Source organism: Glycine soja, chromosome 15, assembly GCF_004193775.1.
Source record: "Glycine soja cultivar W05 chromosome 15, ASM419377v2, whole genome shotgun sequence".
In the NCBI taxonomy this organism is placed as follows: Eukaryota; Viridiplantae; Streptophyta; class Magnoliopsida; order Fabales; family Fabaceae; genus Glycine; species Glycine soja.
Window position 1 is genome coordinate 48730067 of NC_041016.1, and position 19539 is coordinate 48749605.

At 33.7% G+C, this 19539-nt stretch overlaps 2 protein-coding genes and 1 pseudogene across 10 annotated transcripts; 1 reads left to right on the top strand and 2 right to left on the bottom strand.

The window, feature by feature from the left end:
• Positions 1-660: 660 nt before the first annotated feature.
• LOC114387945 (DNA polymerase zeta processivity subunit) lies at positions 661-7089 on the bottom strand. Of its 5 annotated transcripts, none has more exons than XM_028348243.1 (6): positions 6956-7089; positions 6764-6844; positions 6493-6605; positions 5021-5210; positions 3884-4123; positions 661-811 (listed from the first exon to the last, which is right to left on the bottom strand). In XM_028348243.1, the coding sequence occupies exons 1-5, from the start codon at positions 6993-6995 to the stop codon at positions 3924-3926; spliced, it is 624 nt and encodes a 207-aa protein (XP_028204044.1). In that variant the 5' UTR covers positions 6996-7089; the 3' UTR covers positions 661-811; positions 3884-3923. The 5 variants fall into 5 exon arrangements, with proteins under 5 accessions (XP_028204044.1, XP_028204043.1, XP_028204041.1 ...); XM_028348242.1 differs by lacking the exon at positions 661-811 and adding an exon at positions 2264-2844 and having other exon boundaries at positions 3889-4123; XM_028348240.1 differs by lacking the exon at positions 661-811 and adding an exon at positions 2264-2844.
• Positions 7090-7106: 17 nt separating this feature from the next.
• LOC114387943 (UDP-glycosyltransferase TURAN) lies at positions 7107-12881 on the top strand. Of its 5 annotated transcripts, none has more exons than XR_003661434.1 (17): positions 7107-7261; positions 7381-7493; positions 8331-8364; positions 8502-8557; positions 8652-8792; positions 9215-9363; positions 9477-9566; positions 9670-9736; positions 9827-9890; positions 9972-10086; positions 10445-10611; positions 10689-10799; positions 10879-10940; positions 11622-11674; positions 11758-11850; positions 11972-12100; positions 12505-12881. XR_003661434.1 is itself a non-coding variant. In XM_028348235.1 (17 exons), exons 1-17 carry the CDS (start codon positions 7255-7257, stop codon positions 12520-12522), a joined length of 1446 nt encoding a protein of 481 aa, XP_028204036.1. In that variant the 5' UTR covers positions 7109-7254; the 3' UTR covers positions 12523-12881. The 5 variants fall into 5 exon arrangements, 4 of the variants coding, with proteins under 4 accessions (XP_028204036.1, XP_028204037.1, XP_028204035.1 ...); XM_028348235.1 differs by having other exon boundaries at positions 7109-7261; positions 11781-11850; XM_028348236.1 differs by having other exon boundaries at positions 7109-7261; positions 11775-11850; positions 12476-12744.
• A 254-nt stretch (positions 12882-13135) lies between these two features.
• Positions 13136-15411, bottom strand: LOC114387942 (annotated as a pseudogene).
• Positions 15412-19539: the final 4128 nt, after the last annotated feature.

The following is a 19539-nucleotide window of genomic DNA, read 5'->3' on the forward strand; positions in this document are numbered from 1 at the left end:
AGAAAGAATGGAACAACTTGGATTTGTTATGCGAATCAAAGAGTGAAGTGGAAGCTTGTTTTTGTCTTAATAACTATTGTGGAAGCACTCTGCACGTGTAGTACCTGACGTTTTCATCATAGGAAGAAGTTAGCTGTACCCATTTATCACCATTCAATCAGACATTTTAATATCTAATTTGCAATTAAAGCTTTTAAGAATAAAAATAGTCAATTTATAATTTTTAGCTGGGGTCAGAGATATTATTTGTGAAAAATTGAAATTATCATGTAAGAGATAGGACCCTGAAATAGATATTCCAACCTTCAAGTAGTTCACAAGTTATAAATGCAATCAAAATAATTTGATTAGAAAGAAAGTCACGGGAATTAGGTACATGAGCTTACATAAGAATATCAAAAAAAAAAAAAAAGACTACACTCAATTTTTAGTGATTCGTGACCTTTAGTTTTTTTTTTTTTTTTTTTAAATTATATACTTGCTGTCTAGTAAAATGATCTTAAGAGACAAATCATAGTACCCCACTAGATTTGCTGTCTAGGATGAGATAGGTATCTATCTATGTGACCATTTGATGAGGTCCACTTTGGAAAGTAAGGATTACTATTACTACTTGGTGATAGTGTAGATGCATTCAAAATATATTTATATGTGTGGGGTACAAATTAGACACATCAAAATTCAGAACCTAACTGATAACTTTGGCAAGTATAATACCTCAATTGATGGCTAAGGATTTAATTTCCAAATGCTTTTGCTCCACTGAATCGTAGGTCAATTCATATGTTGAATTGGGTGTATGAATCATTACCTGAAATGAGAAAAAAAGGGTTCAAATAAATAATAAAATTACAACGATGGACATTGATGCAGATCTAAAAATGTATATAGTAAGCTTTAAAAAATTAATAGTAGCAGGGAATAAAGAAACTCCTTTATTCTCTGAAGTGTATCATATCACATCAGGATACAAATTGGAAGAATTTGAATGACCACAAATCCACCAATGCATAGAGAACATGCAGGAGTCCCTAGTTTAAAGACAATTCATAACTGGATTCGCGTGCAATAGTTTCTTATCAATCAATGTTCCATATATAATATTCCAAGTGGAACTTCCTGCAGTAATATTCTGTGACTCTTTAAGTTGATGTTGCTCCTTTAAGCATTAGTCTCTTTTCCAATTCATGCAAAGCAAAAGAAATGTAAACCAAAAAGAAAGAAAAAAGGTCTTCAATCTTCATTTGACTTGAATTCGTCACGTGCTAATGGCCATCTTTCTTAAGTGTGTTACAGAAGTGGCTAATTAGTCTCAAAGATGCTGTAACAAAACTTGTTCATGTTATGGTATAGGATTCTTGTAACTATATATACTTATATAGTTATGCAACTTGCATAAGCTTAGTAGATGAAGTGGGGGTGATTTCTTGAAATACTATTGTTCAATCTGATTTAAATGGATCTTGCTCATCATGCAAGACCTGAACATATTCACAAGAACCACTTCAACACTTGACTTGTGTGCAAAATCATTCATATGTATCATGACGTTAACAGTTGTTATTACAAATCTTTTATACGTGAAATGTTTGGCCAATCTTCCATTTGCCCATTTTTCAACTTTGCATATTTAAAATCGATTATTATCTATTTTTTTAGGTGCATGTTAAGGATGAATACCATTGTTGAATCCTTATGTCAAAATCCCAACTTTGGATTCATTGAATGGACTCGTTTATTCATTTATTCCATTATTTAGGGAAGAATACGTTTAACAAGGAGTTCATTATTTAGAGGAGCCATTATTCAGTTCAAACATTCTAAAATGTAGTTATGGTCAAAGATCACGATTCATAAACAATAATCAAAAGCTTTAATATATTAATATAATTACTTTTCACAATAATAAACTTGTAGTTTGGGAATTGAGACCTTGAACACAATAATTTCAATTGTGTAATTCAAAATTTCTCACAATGATTTAAGGCGTGTTATAGATGAAAGCCAATGCAGTTTTACATCATGATATTACATACAATGTTTTACACTTGTGATGTAAAACAAAGATATCAAGAAATTATTAGATAATCCCAGATCACTATGTATTTATGGTTCTAATCCGACCAATCTCTACATGACACAATTGAGTTTTTTTAATTTATAAGAAAGAATTAATAATGCTTAATTATGTGTCATGGGAAAATTAGTTGAAACCATGATATTCTTGAATTATATAATAATTTCTTTGATGTAGCAGGTTCAATGTTAGGAAACCATACCAATCTTTTGATTATGGTAAAGACTAAAGAATAGTACATTGAATAGTGTTTGCCATGGTCATGGATTCCCCCACTTGAATTAATAGGGGAAGGAACTAAAGAAGACTACTATGATCAAAAGATTTGATGGTTGAGCAAGTCAGCAGACCAAAAGAAATCCTCGAAAATGAGAGAAAATGGTGCAATAATGTCAACCATTATAAGCAAGTAAAAGTGGCTGAGGTAGCTAAGGCCAATTGGAGGAAAAGATGTAGCAATGAAGTCCAAAGTAAGTAAGCTCTACAGCATGTTCAACCCACACCATTTGGACCAATAAAAACAGATACCATTAATCATGATGCTTTTACATTGTCCATCCATAGAATACAATACTATAATCCTCTCTATCTTCCCCACCTCCAAAATCACATAAAAAAGTAAGCAATTTTTCATTTGGGAAGAGTTCAATCCAGACCACTAGTGCTTGTAAATAGTTCTTTTAATATTCCAGAGATTGCGAACATGCTTTCGAACCACTAGCAACAAAACATGACCATTGCATGCGTATAGAGAAAATGCGATATTTCTGTTGGATCAAAAGTAGCTTCAGAATGTGCATAAACAGTGGAATCCATTCAAAAGTAGCTTGAAAATCTTGTTTTGTTTATACAGGCTGTTCTGTTACATGCTCCTGTCAAAATGACCTTAATGGCTGGCCCATGGATCACATTCTGTATTGAGAACTCTACTTAAACAGTACAAAAATAAAATCATATGAAGGATTGGCATTGGTGATTACAGAAATGTGCTTTATTTTATTTATTTACTTTTGAAGTTTTGATGGTTTTTTTTTAATGTTTTCACTATATATTTAGGCTCCAAGCTTGAGCCAGCAGGCTCAGCACCCAGAAAATTAATTCCTCTCAATGTATCAAATTAATATTAATATTGATATGAGGAATGCATCCTTAAAACTGCTTAAGTAAAGATCTAGGGCATGCTTGTTACTTATTTTTTTAAAACTGTTTTCTGTTCCTAAAACAAAAGAACAAAGAAAACTTGTTTGATAAAAGTAGTTTTTGAAAACTGTTTTAAAAAATAACATCTCTTCAATTTTTAAAATAAAAAACTAGAACATCTCTAAGTTGTTTTGTTTTTTTACTTTCAGTTTCTATTACTCGTATTTTTCTTTGCACTTCAACATCTTCCCTCACTCTTACTCTCTATAAATTAGTTTTTGAAAATAGTTTCAAAAAACTAGGAAACAAAAACACAATCAATCACACCCTTTATCTTAAGCTGAAACAAGCTATCTAGATTCTGAACAACAGCAGTACTTTAGAGCCGAAAATACATAGCTTGCAGTTGTTATACTCTTTTTGAGCGTATTATGTGTTCATGAAAGTGTACCACTTAAAAAAATGTACTCATGCCTTTTTAAATTGTATCACTGTATCACAAGAGACCAACCCTTCAAGCTGTAACTGTTAATTGGTTAGTGTAAAACATGACAGCAATTTTCAGTAAAAGTATGCTGATTATCTAATGAACCAAAAACATAATGAAATAACAAAATCACATTGAGATTTCAAAATTATGATAAAAAAAGGTTCCTACATTCTTACCATACATGTATAATATGTACTGCGGCTTTGAGTTCCCTTCTCAAAGCAATGATTCTGATAAACATGGATGCTCCAAGTACAATTGTAAACACAGAGGTTCACTACTCATTGACTTGATAGGGGTTATAAGTGGAGGCTGCTGCCATTGTTTTGTGTCAGTAGGGATCCACAAGTCTGCTTCCTTGCTTGTACCAGTCTCAGGAAGGGATCGAAAGTAACCAGTTATCTCCCACCAGCAATCTGTTAGGAGAGGAAAGAAACTGTTTAAACCTATGTTTCAGTCTATACACACCAAAGGACAAAATTCAGCATGAGGGTTACACTTAATATATCAAAGAAGTTACAAAACACCTCCACTTGATTCAAAACTAGCAATCTATATGATTATGAACTGAAATTGATGATAAGATAATGGTATGCCAGTGAGCAGATGATTTTGTGAATGTGTCCACACATACATGACACTTGTTCACACACAACAAAAAAGGGATAATTGCAAGTTTACAATAAAAAGAGCACAGCATTAAAAAGAAAAGAAAAGGCGAAATTGTATTTCCAGTCTCTGTTATGATTAATGTGCAATTTTGGTTCTCAATAATATCTTGCAACAATGAAATCCCCTTATTTTTCTAATTAAAAATAAATAAACTCAAGTCTGTCTGTGAATCTGCTATCCATTTCCACAGAAGTTAGTGACATTGCCAACAATTTACATACATGGAAGATGCTTTATTGTGTTGGCATCTTAATGGACATACTGATAACTTCAATCTATTTAAATTACTCAACAAGTCAATAAAATAGATTAAATAAAAAATGGTGAATTTAAGTAGATTAAAGTCATCAGTAGGTACATTAAAGTGCTATACTCAGTAAAGTGTTTTGCTACACTGGTAAATCATCGGTCATGTGACTAACTTCTGTTATTAATTGGATTAGAGTTATACTGACACGGAGACTTGCATTTTTTAATTAGGAAAATTAAGGGATTTGATTGTTGTAAAAATTATTGGGAGACAAAAATCATGTCATTCATAGTAGAGGGACCAAAAGTGCAATTAAGTCAAAGGAAAACAAGAAGCAGATCAAAAGAGAAACAGAAATCTTTGCAGCAAGCATGATTATATTAGCATTTACCAGGAGGAAGCCCTTTAGAAAGAGATTCTGAGTTTGACAGTTTGATGAGAAATGATCTGAGAGAGAACTCAAGATCAACCTCTTCCACCTCTGAACTATAAGTTTGGTTCATTGCAAGCTTGAATACAAATTTCTCCAGTGGAACATTGTCAGCATTGAAGAAAATAACAGCTACTCTCTCCACCATTCCCTAGTAAATGGAAGGTAAGGGATAAAAATCATCATGCCAAAAGAAAGCAGTTGCAAGGAAAGTGGTATATGACTGGATACTGGACCTTCAGTCAACTAATGACTTATTTAAATCTTTTGCAAAAGAATTAGCCTACATCACATATCTTTCATCACAACGTGTAATTATTTAATGAATCCGGCTGAAAACAAATAGTGTTTTTTTTTTATAAATTTTTTGGTACAAAGTGTTTGGGCTATGTTGTCATTATTGTGTTATGAGCTGCATATTTGATGTCATATTTATACCTTGAACATGATCAATCGATGGAGTAAAACTAATTAGGAGGTAACTAGAAGCTAACTTACCACCTAATCACTAGCTAATTGACACAATTACAATTGACCAAGTGCTAATAATCTAAACATGAACCCCCTGTCCGGTACAGAGGGGAAGAAGAAACTGAGTTTTTAATTTAAGAGAAAATAAAAGAAAATAAAATTGTGAAATTTTGTTTCTAAAAGTCAACTTTTTTTTTTTTTTTTCATTTTCTCTTCAACCAAACAAAAGAAAATGCATTGTTATATTTTCTTATATTTTCTCTGCTCTCTATTTTCTCTCGTCATCCAAACATACTAGAATGCTTATGTTTTAACAAAACATTTCACTCAGCCTAAATTTTAAAGAAAAAAAAGGCTATATATCTCCTATGCAGTCTTATAGAAGATGACATGAAACACAGTTCTCAATAACGATGACAAATGAAACATGAGAAATGTAATATATCAAAACCTGCAATTGATTCTTTTATAAATAAGCATTGTAAGTAAAAGCATAGATTCTCAATAATGATGCTAAATTAGGCATCATAACATATACTAGTTGATCCAGTGATGATCTAATGGTAAAATAGTCACCAGCTTATATGATAAGCACTTTTTTTTCCTTCTTAGTAAAGACTTTGTAGATATGTAAGTGGGGGCGAGAGAAGCTCAAAGTACGAACCTCCATATAACTACAAGCTATTAATTTATAATTTGCAAGTCCTAAACCTCTAAATCTATTAATGGATTTTATATTTACTATAAAGAAAACCTTGCATTGCCATCTCCAAACAACATGCACAAGATACACCCATTTGTGTTATTTCATGAATCATGATCATACATGACATTGGTAGTAGCGACCAATATTTGATTGTTCAAATCCAAAGCAAGCAATCCACAAGGCAACAACTACTCACAAAAGATTGAGTATTAAAAAGAAAGAAAGAAAAATTTTCAAATTACCAAAGAATACCAACCTTTTGTATAAAGGGTAGAAGCCCTGAAACAGTGGCATGTATGTAATATCTAAGCTGAGGATGGCTAGCCGTTTGAACCACCACATTCATATACCTTCTCCGCTCAAAGGCACCTTTTCCACACCCACAAAATTAATTCCAATCAATTTACACTATTTAATTGCCAATAGAAGTGCATTGTGCAGTCAAAATCATTGTTTTTCATTTTGCCACAAACGAAACATCAAAAGACAAGAAGTAAAAAAAAAAATGTATGCAAGAACCAACCAACCAGAAGGATAAACTCCTTTGAGAAAAACAACAGCAGTAATAGCCACCTCCAAAAATTCAACCAGAATCCTAGCTATTTGGTCTGCAAATTTACACACAGAATCATAGTAACTCCAAACTACATAGTACATACCCATATATATATATATATAAAATAATTAAAAATAAAAACTTTAATTGGTTAATTTCACACCTTGTGGAGTTCGATTCTGTCTTCGCTCCATCATCTTCATTTCTCCACATTCAAATTCAGTTCCCCAACACACTCCAATTGAAGGAAACAAACAACCCCTTTTCCCGGAAAGACCGTGAAAGCTATCAAAAATATAAAATTGCCACTGACCCGACCCGAATTTAATTCGGATCACATAGCCTCTCAACGGGTCGTTTTATGACCCGACTCTTCGTTTCTTTCTTCTTTTGTAAAATTCTCCTCCTTGACTCTGTCACTGCCACCAACTACGAGATTTTGATTTTCCATTGACGCGTGAAATGGCTGGTGAGATTTTCAATTTCCCTCTTTTTCTGCGTTTTCCGAGAGAATTGGATTTTCGATTAGGGTTTTGCTGAGTCGTTTCGTTGGGTTTTGATATTGGCTCCGAAATTTGAAATTGGAAGGGAAAAGCAACGAAAAGAAGGGAGGAAGAAGAGGGAGAGCGTGCGTGGTGGTTTTGGGAGACATTGGACGAAGCCCTCGAATGCAGTACCACGCTCTTTCACTCGCCAATCAGGTTTTTCTTTTTACTTTTTTTCAATTTCTATAATTTCCTTTAATTTTAGCTTAATTTGATTTGACTATCCTTTTTTTTTTCATTTTTTTCTTATGTTGGAATTCATGTGAGTATTTGCAGTTAGTTGTAAGTTTGCCAGGACATGGATCATGGCATAAGTAACAGTAGTTAGTGGCTTTTGAATAATTCTTCTTTTTCTAGCTTTGATTTGAGAAAAGTCGTGAATGGTGTTGAATTTTTATTTATTTATTTATTTTTTATTATGTTTGGATGTAGGATCATACCAAAATTCTGATGTCTGGGTTTCTGCACTGGGTGTAAATGTGTAATAGATGTTCTCTTTTTATGAACATGATTCTTAAATTTTAATGCAGACTTGATCAGGTTATGTGTTTCAAGTTTTTGTGCAATCAATTGAGAGCTCTTGACCTGGTAGCTGTTGCTGTTAGATGTTTCTGAGACCCATTTGATGCTCATAATTTCATTTTTTTCCTTTTCTTTTTCTGTAATTTAATGTTTGGGAAGTGCATGATGTTGTTACATATGGTCTCGAGTATTAATTTAATCACAGTGGCTAACTGGTTATTTGTTTTCTGGAACCTTGCTGGTTTAGCCATGCAGTAGTGATGTTGTTAAATATGTGTGTATAATATTGTTTGGAATTTCGATTTCCTCAACTGGAAATAAATGGCCGTTCTTTCCCTTGTAGGCATGATCAGTAGGTATTTTGCACATTTAATCATGATTCATGAGCTCCTTGTAACGTTTAAACATTTTAAATATTTATTTTATTTGTACTGTTCGTTGATTTACTGGCTCTTCTATGTGGCATTGCAGGCTTCCCTGGAGGTTGACATTGTTGCATATGGAGGTACTGTTTCTGATTTCAAGTTGTTTATAATGAATCATTAGAGTTCTGTTTTTATTAGTATGGTAATTCATGGAGTTAGGTACTAATTTTTTGTGCAGCATGAGTAAATTTTCTTGTTTAATAACGATTTCTAACAGGTTCAGAGCCCCATACTGCACTTCTTGCCAACCCATCTATTCATATTTACATAATGGTATCAATGTTGACTAATACTAATCTTTTCTGGACAAGTTATCCTCATATTTTACTAAAGTTGATGTAGAGTTGGAACTTTCTCAAATTTTCAGAAGCAGTGGTTAACAGCCAGTCAAAGCTTACCAAAGATACTTCGACCAATAATGCTATTGTTGAAGCCATTGGTTCAATTTTGCATGCTTCTTTGGTTCCTTTGTGTAAAAATACCATCTCCTGATATTTTTATTGTCCAGGTTAGCCTTTTAGGGTTTCTTCCTATTTTTCTCCCTCAACATTTAAGCTTACATTTTTGGTTTACTTGATAGATTCAATGCTCTGTGTTCTTACGAAGTTAGACATAATGTTGGAAAACTTGTACCTGTAAAATTGATTGTTGTTTTGCTAAATAGATAATAAAACTATCTTTGCCAAGTAGTTTGTGTTATGTCAGTTTGAGCTACTAGAGAAATTTTGTAGTGCCTAACTTCAGTATCTTTTTTTCATAGATGATGTTAGGAACTCTACACTTAGGGATATGTTATTAACTAATATCTGGTTATGTTAATTGTGTAATGAATCATTGATAAACAAAGCAAAATGATCATTGACCAGAGACGATGACAAGTTTAATTTCATAGTATTTTGCATCATTTATCTCATTCCTTTGTCTGTACAGAATCCTCCTTCAGTTCCAACCCTGGTGGCTGTAAAATGGGCTAGCTGGTTGAGAAATTCATCTTTTGTTATAGATTGGCATAATTTTGGGTATACTCTACTTGCACTGTCATTGGGGAGAAATAGTCATTTTGTCTCCTTATATAAATGGTACTAGTTTAGCATTTTTTAAATTTTACTTGAGGGTTTTCTTTTTGGTCTGTAATGGCTTTTCTTTTTTCAAGGTTGCTGCTAATGTGATTATTTTTCTTGGCTCCCATTAGGTTTGAGAAGCATTATGGAAAAATGGCTGATGCTTCTCTCTGTGTAACAAAAGCAATGCAGCATGAATTGGCTCAAAACTGGGGAATAAAGTAAGAGAGTCAACTCAAAGTTATAAAATATTGTTTAACATAAAATTGTTGCTGTGATCTATGAAGAAATTTGATGTTTATTTTTTAATTCTTAATTTTATAGTGCTACAGTTTTGTATGATCAGCCTCCTGACATCTTTCATCCAGCTTCACTGGAGGAGAGGCATAAGGTGATCTAGTTTAGTTGTTGAGTAACTCTGGTTATTATTACTTACCAAGCATTCTTAGAGATTTTCATATATAATATAGATATTTTACAGTTATTTTGCAGATTAAATGAGGACTTGTTTCGGTCTCTTGGTGTCAGAGATTGTGTTAGTAATGGTAAGATAGGTTTTACAATCCAGATATATATCAATCTTAGTCATTAGCTCATTTTTTTGTTAATGTGCTTGCTTCTTACAGGAAATTCATTGGTTGCTAGCTGTCACCAAAACGAGACTCTGTTTGCAACTGAGGTTGGTTCAAACATATATTTGAAGCCAAATCGACCAGCACTTGTTGTAAGCAGTACGAGCTGGTATGTTTATCCTATCATGAATTGCCTCTTTTGGTAACATTAAAATGGCTTTTATGCTATATATATATATATATATATATATATATATATATATATATATATATATATATATTATCTTTGCCGATAAAAAAAAAGGCTTTTATGCATGTTTTGATTTTCAGGAGTTTTTGTTTTTTCTTTATTGGAAACCTTGGTACAATACAGCTTTTTATCCTTTTAAAATATACAGTTTCTTTTTTCCTGCATATTATGAAGTTAGTCAGGTGGACCTTCAGCGAGAAAAATGATCTTGACTTATATTGGTGGGCTACTTAGCCAAACTTGAATGGTTTATTTGTATGACCTGTGCCACTTTTAGGACACCGGATGAAGATTTTGGCATTCTCTTAGAAGCTGCTGTAATGTATGATAGACGTGTTGCTGCCATATTAGGTGAAGATGATTCAGTAGATGAGGAGGTCATTTGGAAAGAAATATCTGATGGAAAACAATGTTTATATCCCAGATTGTTATTCATCATAACTGGTATAATTTTTGTTTTTTCATTCTGAATTATTGGAAATCATATGGAATTTTCTAATGAGGGATCTTCATTGATGAAGGCAAAGGCCCAGAAAAAGAGAAGTATGAGGTAAAAATAAAGAGAATGAAACTTAAACGTGTGGCATTTCGTACCATGTGGCTGTCAGCTGATGATTATCCATTACTGCTAGGTATTTTGTTTGTTCCTTCTTTAAAATAGATTTTGGACTCTGGTGAAATTCTTGATTTAACAGTTTTGGGTAATTTCAGGATCAGCTGATCTAGGTGTTTGTCTGCATACTTCATCATCAGGATTAGACCTTCCAATGAAGGTATCCATTATTATATGTCAGTGTTAACCAAAGATGTGCCGTTAGCAATGTCTTTTCATGGTTATATTGATGACTTGATTAACCTCCCTGTGAATAAACTGCTGTTTCATATCATTTAAGCCGCATTGCACTCATAAGGCATCAAACTGTGATATGTTGATTAAGTGAGTTCTCCTATAAAATTATTGAAATCATCCAACTACATCTTCATATAACTTAAATGCTTCATTAGAATATATCTCCTTCTGTTCAGTCTAATATTAGTTCTCTGTCATAAAAATATTTTCTGAGCTAGTTCTTGTATGCATGTTCTTGCTAATTTAGTTCATTTTTTGTTGAATGGGTTAAGGCTTCTCATATTTCTTAAGGTGTTTGAGCTTTCCATTTTCAGTTAATTCTGCACCATGGGATAGGTTCAAGTTAGATCTTGGTTTGAGTCTCTCATGGCTCTTCTTTATGTATGATATTAAATACTAGCTCTTTGTCTTAATTAATGTCTTGAACTTTGTATTGGATATTTTGATACCTAAACCTTAGGTTTTTCTTTGTGATGATGTCAGCTTTACATTGAGTATATTTCACTTTGAAAGTATTTTTTTTTAAAAAAACAACTATTGAGTGTTGAATCTTATTAATTTTCACTTTCAGTTTATTTATTTATTTTTGCTTTAACTGTACTAGGTTGTGGATATGTTTGGCTGTGGACTGCCTGTTTGTGCTGTTTCATACTCTTGGTAAGCTATGTACATTCTTGGAAAATTGTTTGTGACTTGTTCTGAAGTTGAAAAAAGTTGTTCTTTCCATTTATGGGTCAAAGTTTTTACCTTCTTGAAGCATTAGGGAACTGGTTAGAGTTGACAAAAATGGTCTTCTCTTCTCTTCTTCTTCAGAGCTAGCTGATGAACTTCTGGTAAGTAATGATTAAAAGCTTTAACTCCCTTATTTGAATGTGGATTACATTTTTAAGATTGTTTTGTTTGTTAAAAACTTGAGCTAAGAGCATACTAATTTGGTGCCCTGAATCCACACAGCTTCTCTTCAAGGGATTTCCTGATGACTGTGATGCTTTGAAGGTCCTCAAATATGGTGCATTAGAAACTGGTTCTTCATCAAGGTGGGCTACTGAATGGGAAGAACATGCAAAGCCGCTGATAACTGAGGCAAGTTCATTCTTCTATTCTATGCACTATGTCATTATCAGGTCATCTACTCTTGTGGTAGTTGACTTTTTGTGTCTCAGTGATCAGTTCTTGATTTATAGGAATAGACAAAATCTTGAATAGACAGAATCTTCAGATTCTTTTTTTTTTCTATGCACAGCTAGCAGTGGATATTCGTTTCATTACTTTAGGGACTTCAATTGTTTAGTTACCTTTTTAAATAGAAGACTATCTCCTATTTTTTAGACCTAGACTAGTGTACAGCTGTTTTCCTAGTTTCCTATTTATACCACCACCTGTAATTGGGGAAAAATGCAATATTTTTCTACATTTCTATTTGATACAAGCTGTTAACAATTGGTCCTACTCTTGCAGACCTAAAATAAGAGCATATGAATTTGCAGGTTATATCAAGATTTTGACACACTGTTGGTTCTTAGAAGACATCTTTAACTTCTCTAACAGTATTGGATCGAGCTGTTGGCCTGATCCAGTGGAGAGTTAACTAGTACTATGTGCCTGATTGCATAAAAATTTGATGAAGTTTTGGCAATTTCCAAGGCAGAGTTACCTTGTACAGAATAGTTATGCAGCAGGGTTTCCAACATATGTCTGTTGTTGACTTGCTGTGTATGAAGTTTGCAATAGGTGTTCTCTGTAAAAATTGGCTTTATGATTTAGGATTTCATTTTCTTTGAATGTGACTTGATTCTTGGTCCATATGTTTCGATGAAAGTGAGGTTATTATACTAAAGCTTCTAGATAAGATTTTTCTGGTGAACTTAGAGTTCAGTTTGATACCATGCTAGTTATACAAGCTTAGGACAACTCTCCCAAAATCTAATTAACGAAGGGGAAGCTAAGATGCAACTTAATAAAGAGAGAAAGAAAAACCATTTGCAGTGTAACATTAAGATTGAGAAACTACGATTAATATCATGTAACATCAAGATTGAGAAAATATAAACAAAAATTAGGAAAAGAAAAAAGAAATTATACTCTATTTGTTTATAAGATAACTAACTTATTGACTTATCAAAGTCTGTCCTCAAACTCAAAGAAAGGCCTCATTTCTACATCAAAGCTTTTCTTCCTTCTTATCTTCGCAACAAGAGCAGCAGCAGGAGTGCCAGGTTCTAGTGGATCAGATGGCACCATATCCCAATGGTCAAATACTAACTGGGGGAAAGCCTTTCTCCCAGTTTTAGCCCTTAGTGATTCATTGAATTTAGATGACTCAATAACAGGAAAATATGCCTTGACATTGTAAAGTGGGGTGCCAGGCCTCTGGCTTTCCTCAAACACATGCCCTCTTTTCTGGTTAAGAACACTGTATACACCACCAAGAGCCTGTTCAGGTGCCTGTATTTCCACCAGATACACAGGTTCAAGAAGTCTTGGTTTTGCTGTCAGCATGGCTGCATAGCAGGCTCTTCTAGCAGTTGAAATGATCTGACCACCTCTCTGTGAATGGCATCAGCATGAAGAATCACATCACAAATCTTGAAGCACACCCCTCACATTTTCTCACCAGCCATTGGACCTCCAGTTGATGCTCCCTCAAACCCAGCAACAACTGAGTCTTTGATTTCATTGAGGTACTGTATGCCCTTGCAAGTATCCACCACCATGTTGGGTCCTTTACCATCGGGGCCAAGGCCAGATCCTTGTCCCAACCAAGCTCTTCTGACAATATTTTAGACCTATTTTTGGGGTCAACCCCTGGTCCAATCTTTTCATCATCAATAGCCTCTGCAAGTCCAGCCTCCATGGGCCTTGCTTCCATGTACAGACGGTTGTGTTTGTTAGGTGACTTGCTCATCACTGTATGGCAAGACCTCTCTAAAACAGTCTCACGGAAAGAGAGAATAGGATCAGATATTGAAATCTCTGCTCCATTCATAAAATCATCCTGCAAGTCCTTCAAGCAGATTTCAAGATGAAGCTTACCAGCAGCAGATATTATATGCTCTCCTGTCTCTGGCAGTGTGCAGACCACCATAGGGTTTGACTTTGCTAAACGTTTTAGGCCCTCCTCAAGTTTAGGAAGATCAGATGGAACCCTGGTTGTAACAGCAACACTTACCACTGGAGAGACAGAAAACTTCATAGCTCGAATGGGGTGTGCATCAACTTCTTTCTCGTTTGTCAATGTAGCATTATTGGTGATGAAGTGGTCCAAACCCACCATAGCTACTGTGTTGCCACAAAGCACCTCCTCAACTGTTTCTTGTTTCTTTCCCATCCAGATTACAGTTCACCGAACACTTTTAACATACAAGTCCTTTTTCTCCCCTGGGACATAGTTTGGTCCCATGATTCTGACCTTCAAACCAGTTGAAACCTTGCCAGAGAATACACGGCCAAAAGAAAAAAATCTACCTTTATCAGATGCTGGAATCATCTTTGAGACATAGAGCATCAGAGGACCTTCAGGATCACAGTTTCTGATAGCAGTAGCATATTGATCATCAAGGGGACCCTCATACAAATTCTCCACACGATACTGCTGAGCCCTGGCAGGAGAGGGAAGGTGATATATCATCATCTCCAGAAGGGCGCTGCTTGCCGGTGCCCAACTCTGCATAACATGCTTCATCAAAGCCTTTCCTGTCAACTCCTTTTCCTCTGACTTCAAGTTTACCCCGGTGTGCTTGTTAGTCCACTTTCTGGTAGCAGAGTCAAAGAAATTCTCACCCCAAAGCCTACTCATCATCTTTGCCTCATCAACTCCAAACTTGGAAGCATACATCTCGGCAAAGTTGGTGAGTGTAAAGCCCCATCCATGCAAGCCAGCAAAAAAACCTATCCATCTTGTTAACAACCAAAACAGGCTTAACCCTTTCTCCAAGGGCCTGTCTCAGTACAGTTTCTGTCTGGACACGGACACCCTCAACACAATCCACCACAACAAGTGCTCCATCAGTGACGTGAAGTGCAGCTGTGACCTCAGATGAGAAGTCCACATGCCCCGGCGAGTCAATGAGATTTATGAGGAAATCATTCTCTTTGCAGTCTCCCTTGAAACTCTTCAAATCACCCTCTTGCATCTTATAGTAGAGAGAGATGCCAATGGACTTGATAGTGATTCCACGCTCAGCTTCATATTGAAGAGTATCTGTCATCCTCACATCTCCTGCAGTCTCTTGTGCTATGATACCAGCAGCAGCCACAAGAGAATCTATCAGTGTGGATTTTCCTGCATTCCCAAAGCTAGTTAGATAAAACTCTGTACTGGTACTACAAAGTAAACAAAACAATGATGCAGTACGTGATATGAAGTAAAACTTGACATCAACACAAAAAAGTATATTAACATACCATGTTCAACATGAGCAATAACAGACATGTTCCTATTGTTGTGATTGCGATCCATAATCTGCCGGAGTTCATCAACTGTGAACTTCACCTGCACATGATGACCACTTTGTCTTAGCATCCCATAAGGAGAAAAATATTAAAAGGAAAACAATGTTGTTAATGGCGGATGGCGCATAGCGGAAAATGGCGGATGTCATGGTGGACAAAAAAAAAAATACATATATATAAACTCATTGAAATTGAAAAAAACAAAGGATTGCATTCAAATAAACTAAAAAAGTTTCATGAGTCCATACAATAATCAAGTATCAACACCAAATAAACTCATTAAAGAGTTCAAAATAAGAAAATGATAAAAACATAATGCAAGGTTGTGGTGTCAAACAGAAAAAAAAAATAAAAAAAGGGACTGTCGAAAGTAAAAAGAGGGTGTCAAATAGAAAAAGGGAAAAAAAAGCTGCAGACAGAAAAAAGGGTGTCAAACAGCAAAAACATATCCAAAAAAAAAGCTTCAAGATGCCCACCAGAGTTGGATCACGATGTTCGCGTTTGGGTCGTCGCCTCCGTGCTCGTCGCCGCCGTTCTCGCCGTGGGTCGTCGCTGCTGTGCTCGTTGCTGCCGTTCATGCCGTGGGTCGTCGCTGCTGGCAGCTGTGTGCAGCGGGTCACGTGTGGCTGTTGTCGTGGTTGGTTGCAGGGGCCACACCTGGGTTCCGAGGTCGCGCTTTGTGTTGGAGCTTGGAGGGGTCGTGGTTTGCTGTTGCAGCTGCATTCTGAAAGCTTGGAGGGGTCGTGCTTTTCATTAAGTTACCGGGTAGGGTTGGGTCGGGTCAGCCTAACTCCTACCGCGAACAAAAAAAAAAAAATTTCCGCCATATCCGCCATGGCACCGTCATCTTCAACCCGCCACGCCATCGCTATTTGGTGGCGTTTTTTAAAAAATCCGCTACGCAACTCCGTCATGGCGCTGCCATGGCCGCTATTTAACAACACTGAAGGAAAAAAAGAAAAGCCATGTCAACTCACCATCCTGATAGGTCGTTAATTCCTTCAAACACTGGCTGACTGTGAAAACATTAATAATATGATTAATGAACACGAAAAGAAATATAGCTTCTTTCATAGGAAGTTACATAACCACTTTCCCATACTACATGATGGAACAATTTTTTATTCATAAAACAACCGAAGTTAAGCAAAGTCAAAACATGATGAAAATATCATATTGATTCATTGATAAAAATCTCGGAGTAGAACTAGAAGCTACGTAGGTGGGTGAGAAAGAGGCATAAAACAATGAAAATATCACACCAAACTAAACACTCAGTGCAGGCAATGGGTTTGAGAGAGAGGTGGTGGCAGACTGGCAGTGAGTTAGAGACCAACAGTTGACATTTATTTATAGGTGGGACAACTGCATTTTTTACTTGTAGGTAGGGATGGGAATAGGTCAGGCCGGTCTACAAGGGCCTACATAAAGCCTGACCTCAACTGACCTATTTAATTAAAAGGTTAGATTCAGGTTTTTTAAAAGCCTATTAAATTAAAAAGCCTGATAAGCCTGATAGGCCGGCCTATATATATATATATATATATATATATATATATATATATATATATATATATATATATATATATATATATATATATATATATATTATTGTTTGGTACCAATTTATACTTATATTATTTTTTGGGTACAATTAATTTTTTTTTGAAACCAGCAGATTTTGATTACACATTACTGCTTCATAGCTTCCATTCCTATAATCAAGTAAGACTTTAATTACAATTTAGGTGTGAATCATGTGTCCTTTTATATTACTCATTATTTTTATTGGCTTTCTTATTCTGGTTAACGTTTCCTTTTCCATTAACTTTCCTATTACGTTCCTACCCCAAAACAAACAAATATAAAAAGGCTTTTAAAAAGGCTACCAGGCCAGACTAGGCTTTTAAAAAGGTCAGGCCGAACCAAAATAAAAGCCTTTGATAGGCTATAGACCAGACTCAGGCCTCAAAAATTCATCGTAGACTAGGCTCAGACCTTTTAAAGTCTGATCTGACCTATTCCCACCCCTACTTGCAGGGAAACAAAAGAAAATAGAGATAAAGGATAAACGTATTTTAGCCCAGGGCAAATCTAGTATGGGTTATGATTATAAATTTTTTGACCCCCTTAGTTTTATAAATTGACCATTTTTGTTCCCCTTTAGATTATTAATAAATAATTGTGATTAATAGAGTTATTAAGTTAATTATAAATCATTAATTATTAAATCTTTAATAAAAACTTTTTAATCCTAATCTTCCATAGCATCATGCTCCTCTCCTCCTCCATAAACACTTCTCTCACCTCCACCATCACACACAATTTCACTGGTAGTGACACCACATTAGGACTAATAAACACTTTTGAGCTTCATCCAACTTTAAAACTAGTTTTGTCCCCGAAGAATTTTCCTATTTTTTACAATATTAATAAAAAGAAACAAGAATTTTATTTATTGATTCAATCAATTAGAATTATAGAATAACTATAATATAATTTAAATTAATTAATTAATATTTACTAAATAATGATACTAGGATTGCTGATAATTTAAACTTTAATAAAAAATTAAATTTATAATGTATTCAACTTAAGTAATATTGATTTGAACTTAAATTGATAACAAACATATACTTTGATATGAGTAAGAAAGGTTTTATATTTGAGTTTTGTGGAAGGACAAAATATGATTGTATGAGAAAATTATACTAAAAATTATCAGGTTTCCTAACAGAGATGAGTCATGCTTCGTACCAATATCATGAGGAGAAAAAATACATTTTGATTTGAAATATTTAATAACACTAATATTTTTTATTCAAATTTGTAGTGGATTCAAATAAAGAAATCTTGCATGATTTGACAAAAAGAATGCAATATTGTGACAAAAAAAAATCACGATATTACAACACAGTTTTGTAAATAAAACCTGATTTAGATGATAAATGATTTTAATATTAATTGTTATGATGGAGAGGAGAAAAAAAAATACCTTCTTATTTAAACTTATTTAATTTAATATACATAATAATAAGTCCAATTTTGACATAAATAAATTGAGATTCTGTATGAAATATTATAGCCATATTCCATGATTTTCCTGAAATAAAATTATTTATTTTTTATAATAAATAAAATGTTACATAAATAAAATGATTCTACAATATATTCAGTAATTATACATGCAACTCTCTTCTGCTAAAATTCTTAAACTTTCAGGTTGGTTCTCAATTTTTTAAAATTAAAATCATTAAATTATTTTAAATTTATTTTCGCTCAAATTTATTTATAAAATATCATAAGTTATATATAAATGCAAATCATGTATCAAAATAAAAATTCTTAGACTTTCTATTTATCTTGGGCAATGTAGAGGCCAAAATCTAATATGCAGTACTAGTTTAATCATATATCATCATATATTATATGTTTAATTTATCGCAACTATCTTACAAATATTATTAATATTGATTTTTTATTATAAAAATATTTTATATTATTAGTACATAACCATTAATCTCATACTATTTTTTTATCGCATTGTGTTCTTATGCATAAACTTTAAAATTATTAGTGCTTGTTTCTTACTAAAATTAACCCATAGCATATCATTATGATTGTTGTACTAGCATGATCACAACTCACAAGGAAGAATCTAAAACTAAATTTTGTTTCCTTTCTAATTGTTTAAAAGTATATTTTCTAATAAATAACAATTTATAAAAAAATATTTACTCCTTTTACACATAAAATTAAAACTAAATTTATTTTAAATTTAAATAATAATAATTTTAACCATTATCATAATAACAAAAAATACACAATTATACATAAAAAACACACACACAATTAGTTTTAAATTATTTTACACTAATCATCACATTAAAAATTAGATGAATAACAATAAATATAACTAATTTTATGTAATTTTACACTAATTAAGCTTAATTATTATTATAATAATATACACATTTAATTTTACACAATTTTATATGAACTAATTTAAAAACATATATGTATATATCTCATAAATGTCTAGGGCAGGGGGACTAGACCCTTGCCCACCC

Excerpts from the sequence above, each read along its gene's own strand:
- LOC114387945 (XM_028348243.1), bottom strand. The coding sequence starts at position 6,995 with ATGAAGATGATGGAGCGAAGACAGAATCGAACTCCACAAG. Across the intron at positions 6,845-6,955 it reads ACAGAATCGAACTCCACAAG|ACCAAATAGCTAGGATTCTG; the intron begins GTGTGAAATTAA and ends GTAAATTTGCAG. Across the intron at positions 5,211-6,492 it reads TTCTACCCTTTATACAAAAG|GGAATGGTGGAGAGAGTAGC; the intron begins GTTGGTATTCTT and ends TCCATTTACTAG.
- LOC114387943 (XM_028348234.1), top strand. Across the intron at positions 10,941-11,621 it reads GATTAGACCTTCCAATGAAG|GTTGTGGATATGTTTGGCTG; the intron begins GTATCCATTATT and ends TAACTGTACTAG. Across the intron at positions 11,851-11,971 it reads AGCTAGCTGATGAACTTCTG|CTTCTCTTCAAGGGATTTCC; the intron begins GTAAGTAATGAT and ends GAATCCACACAG.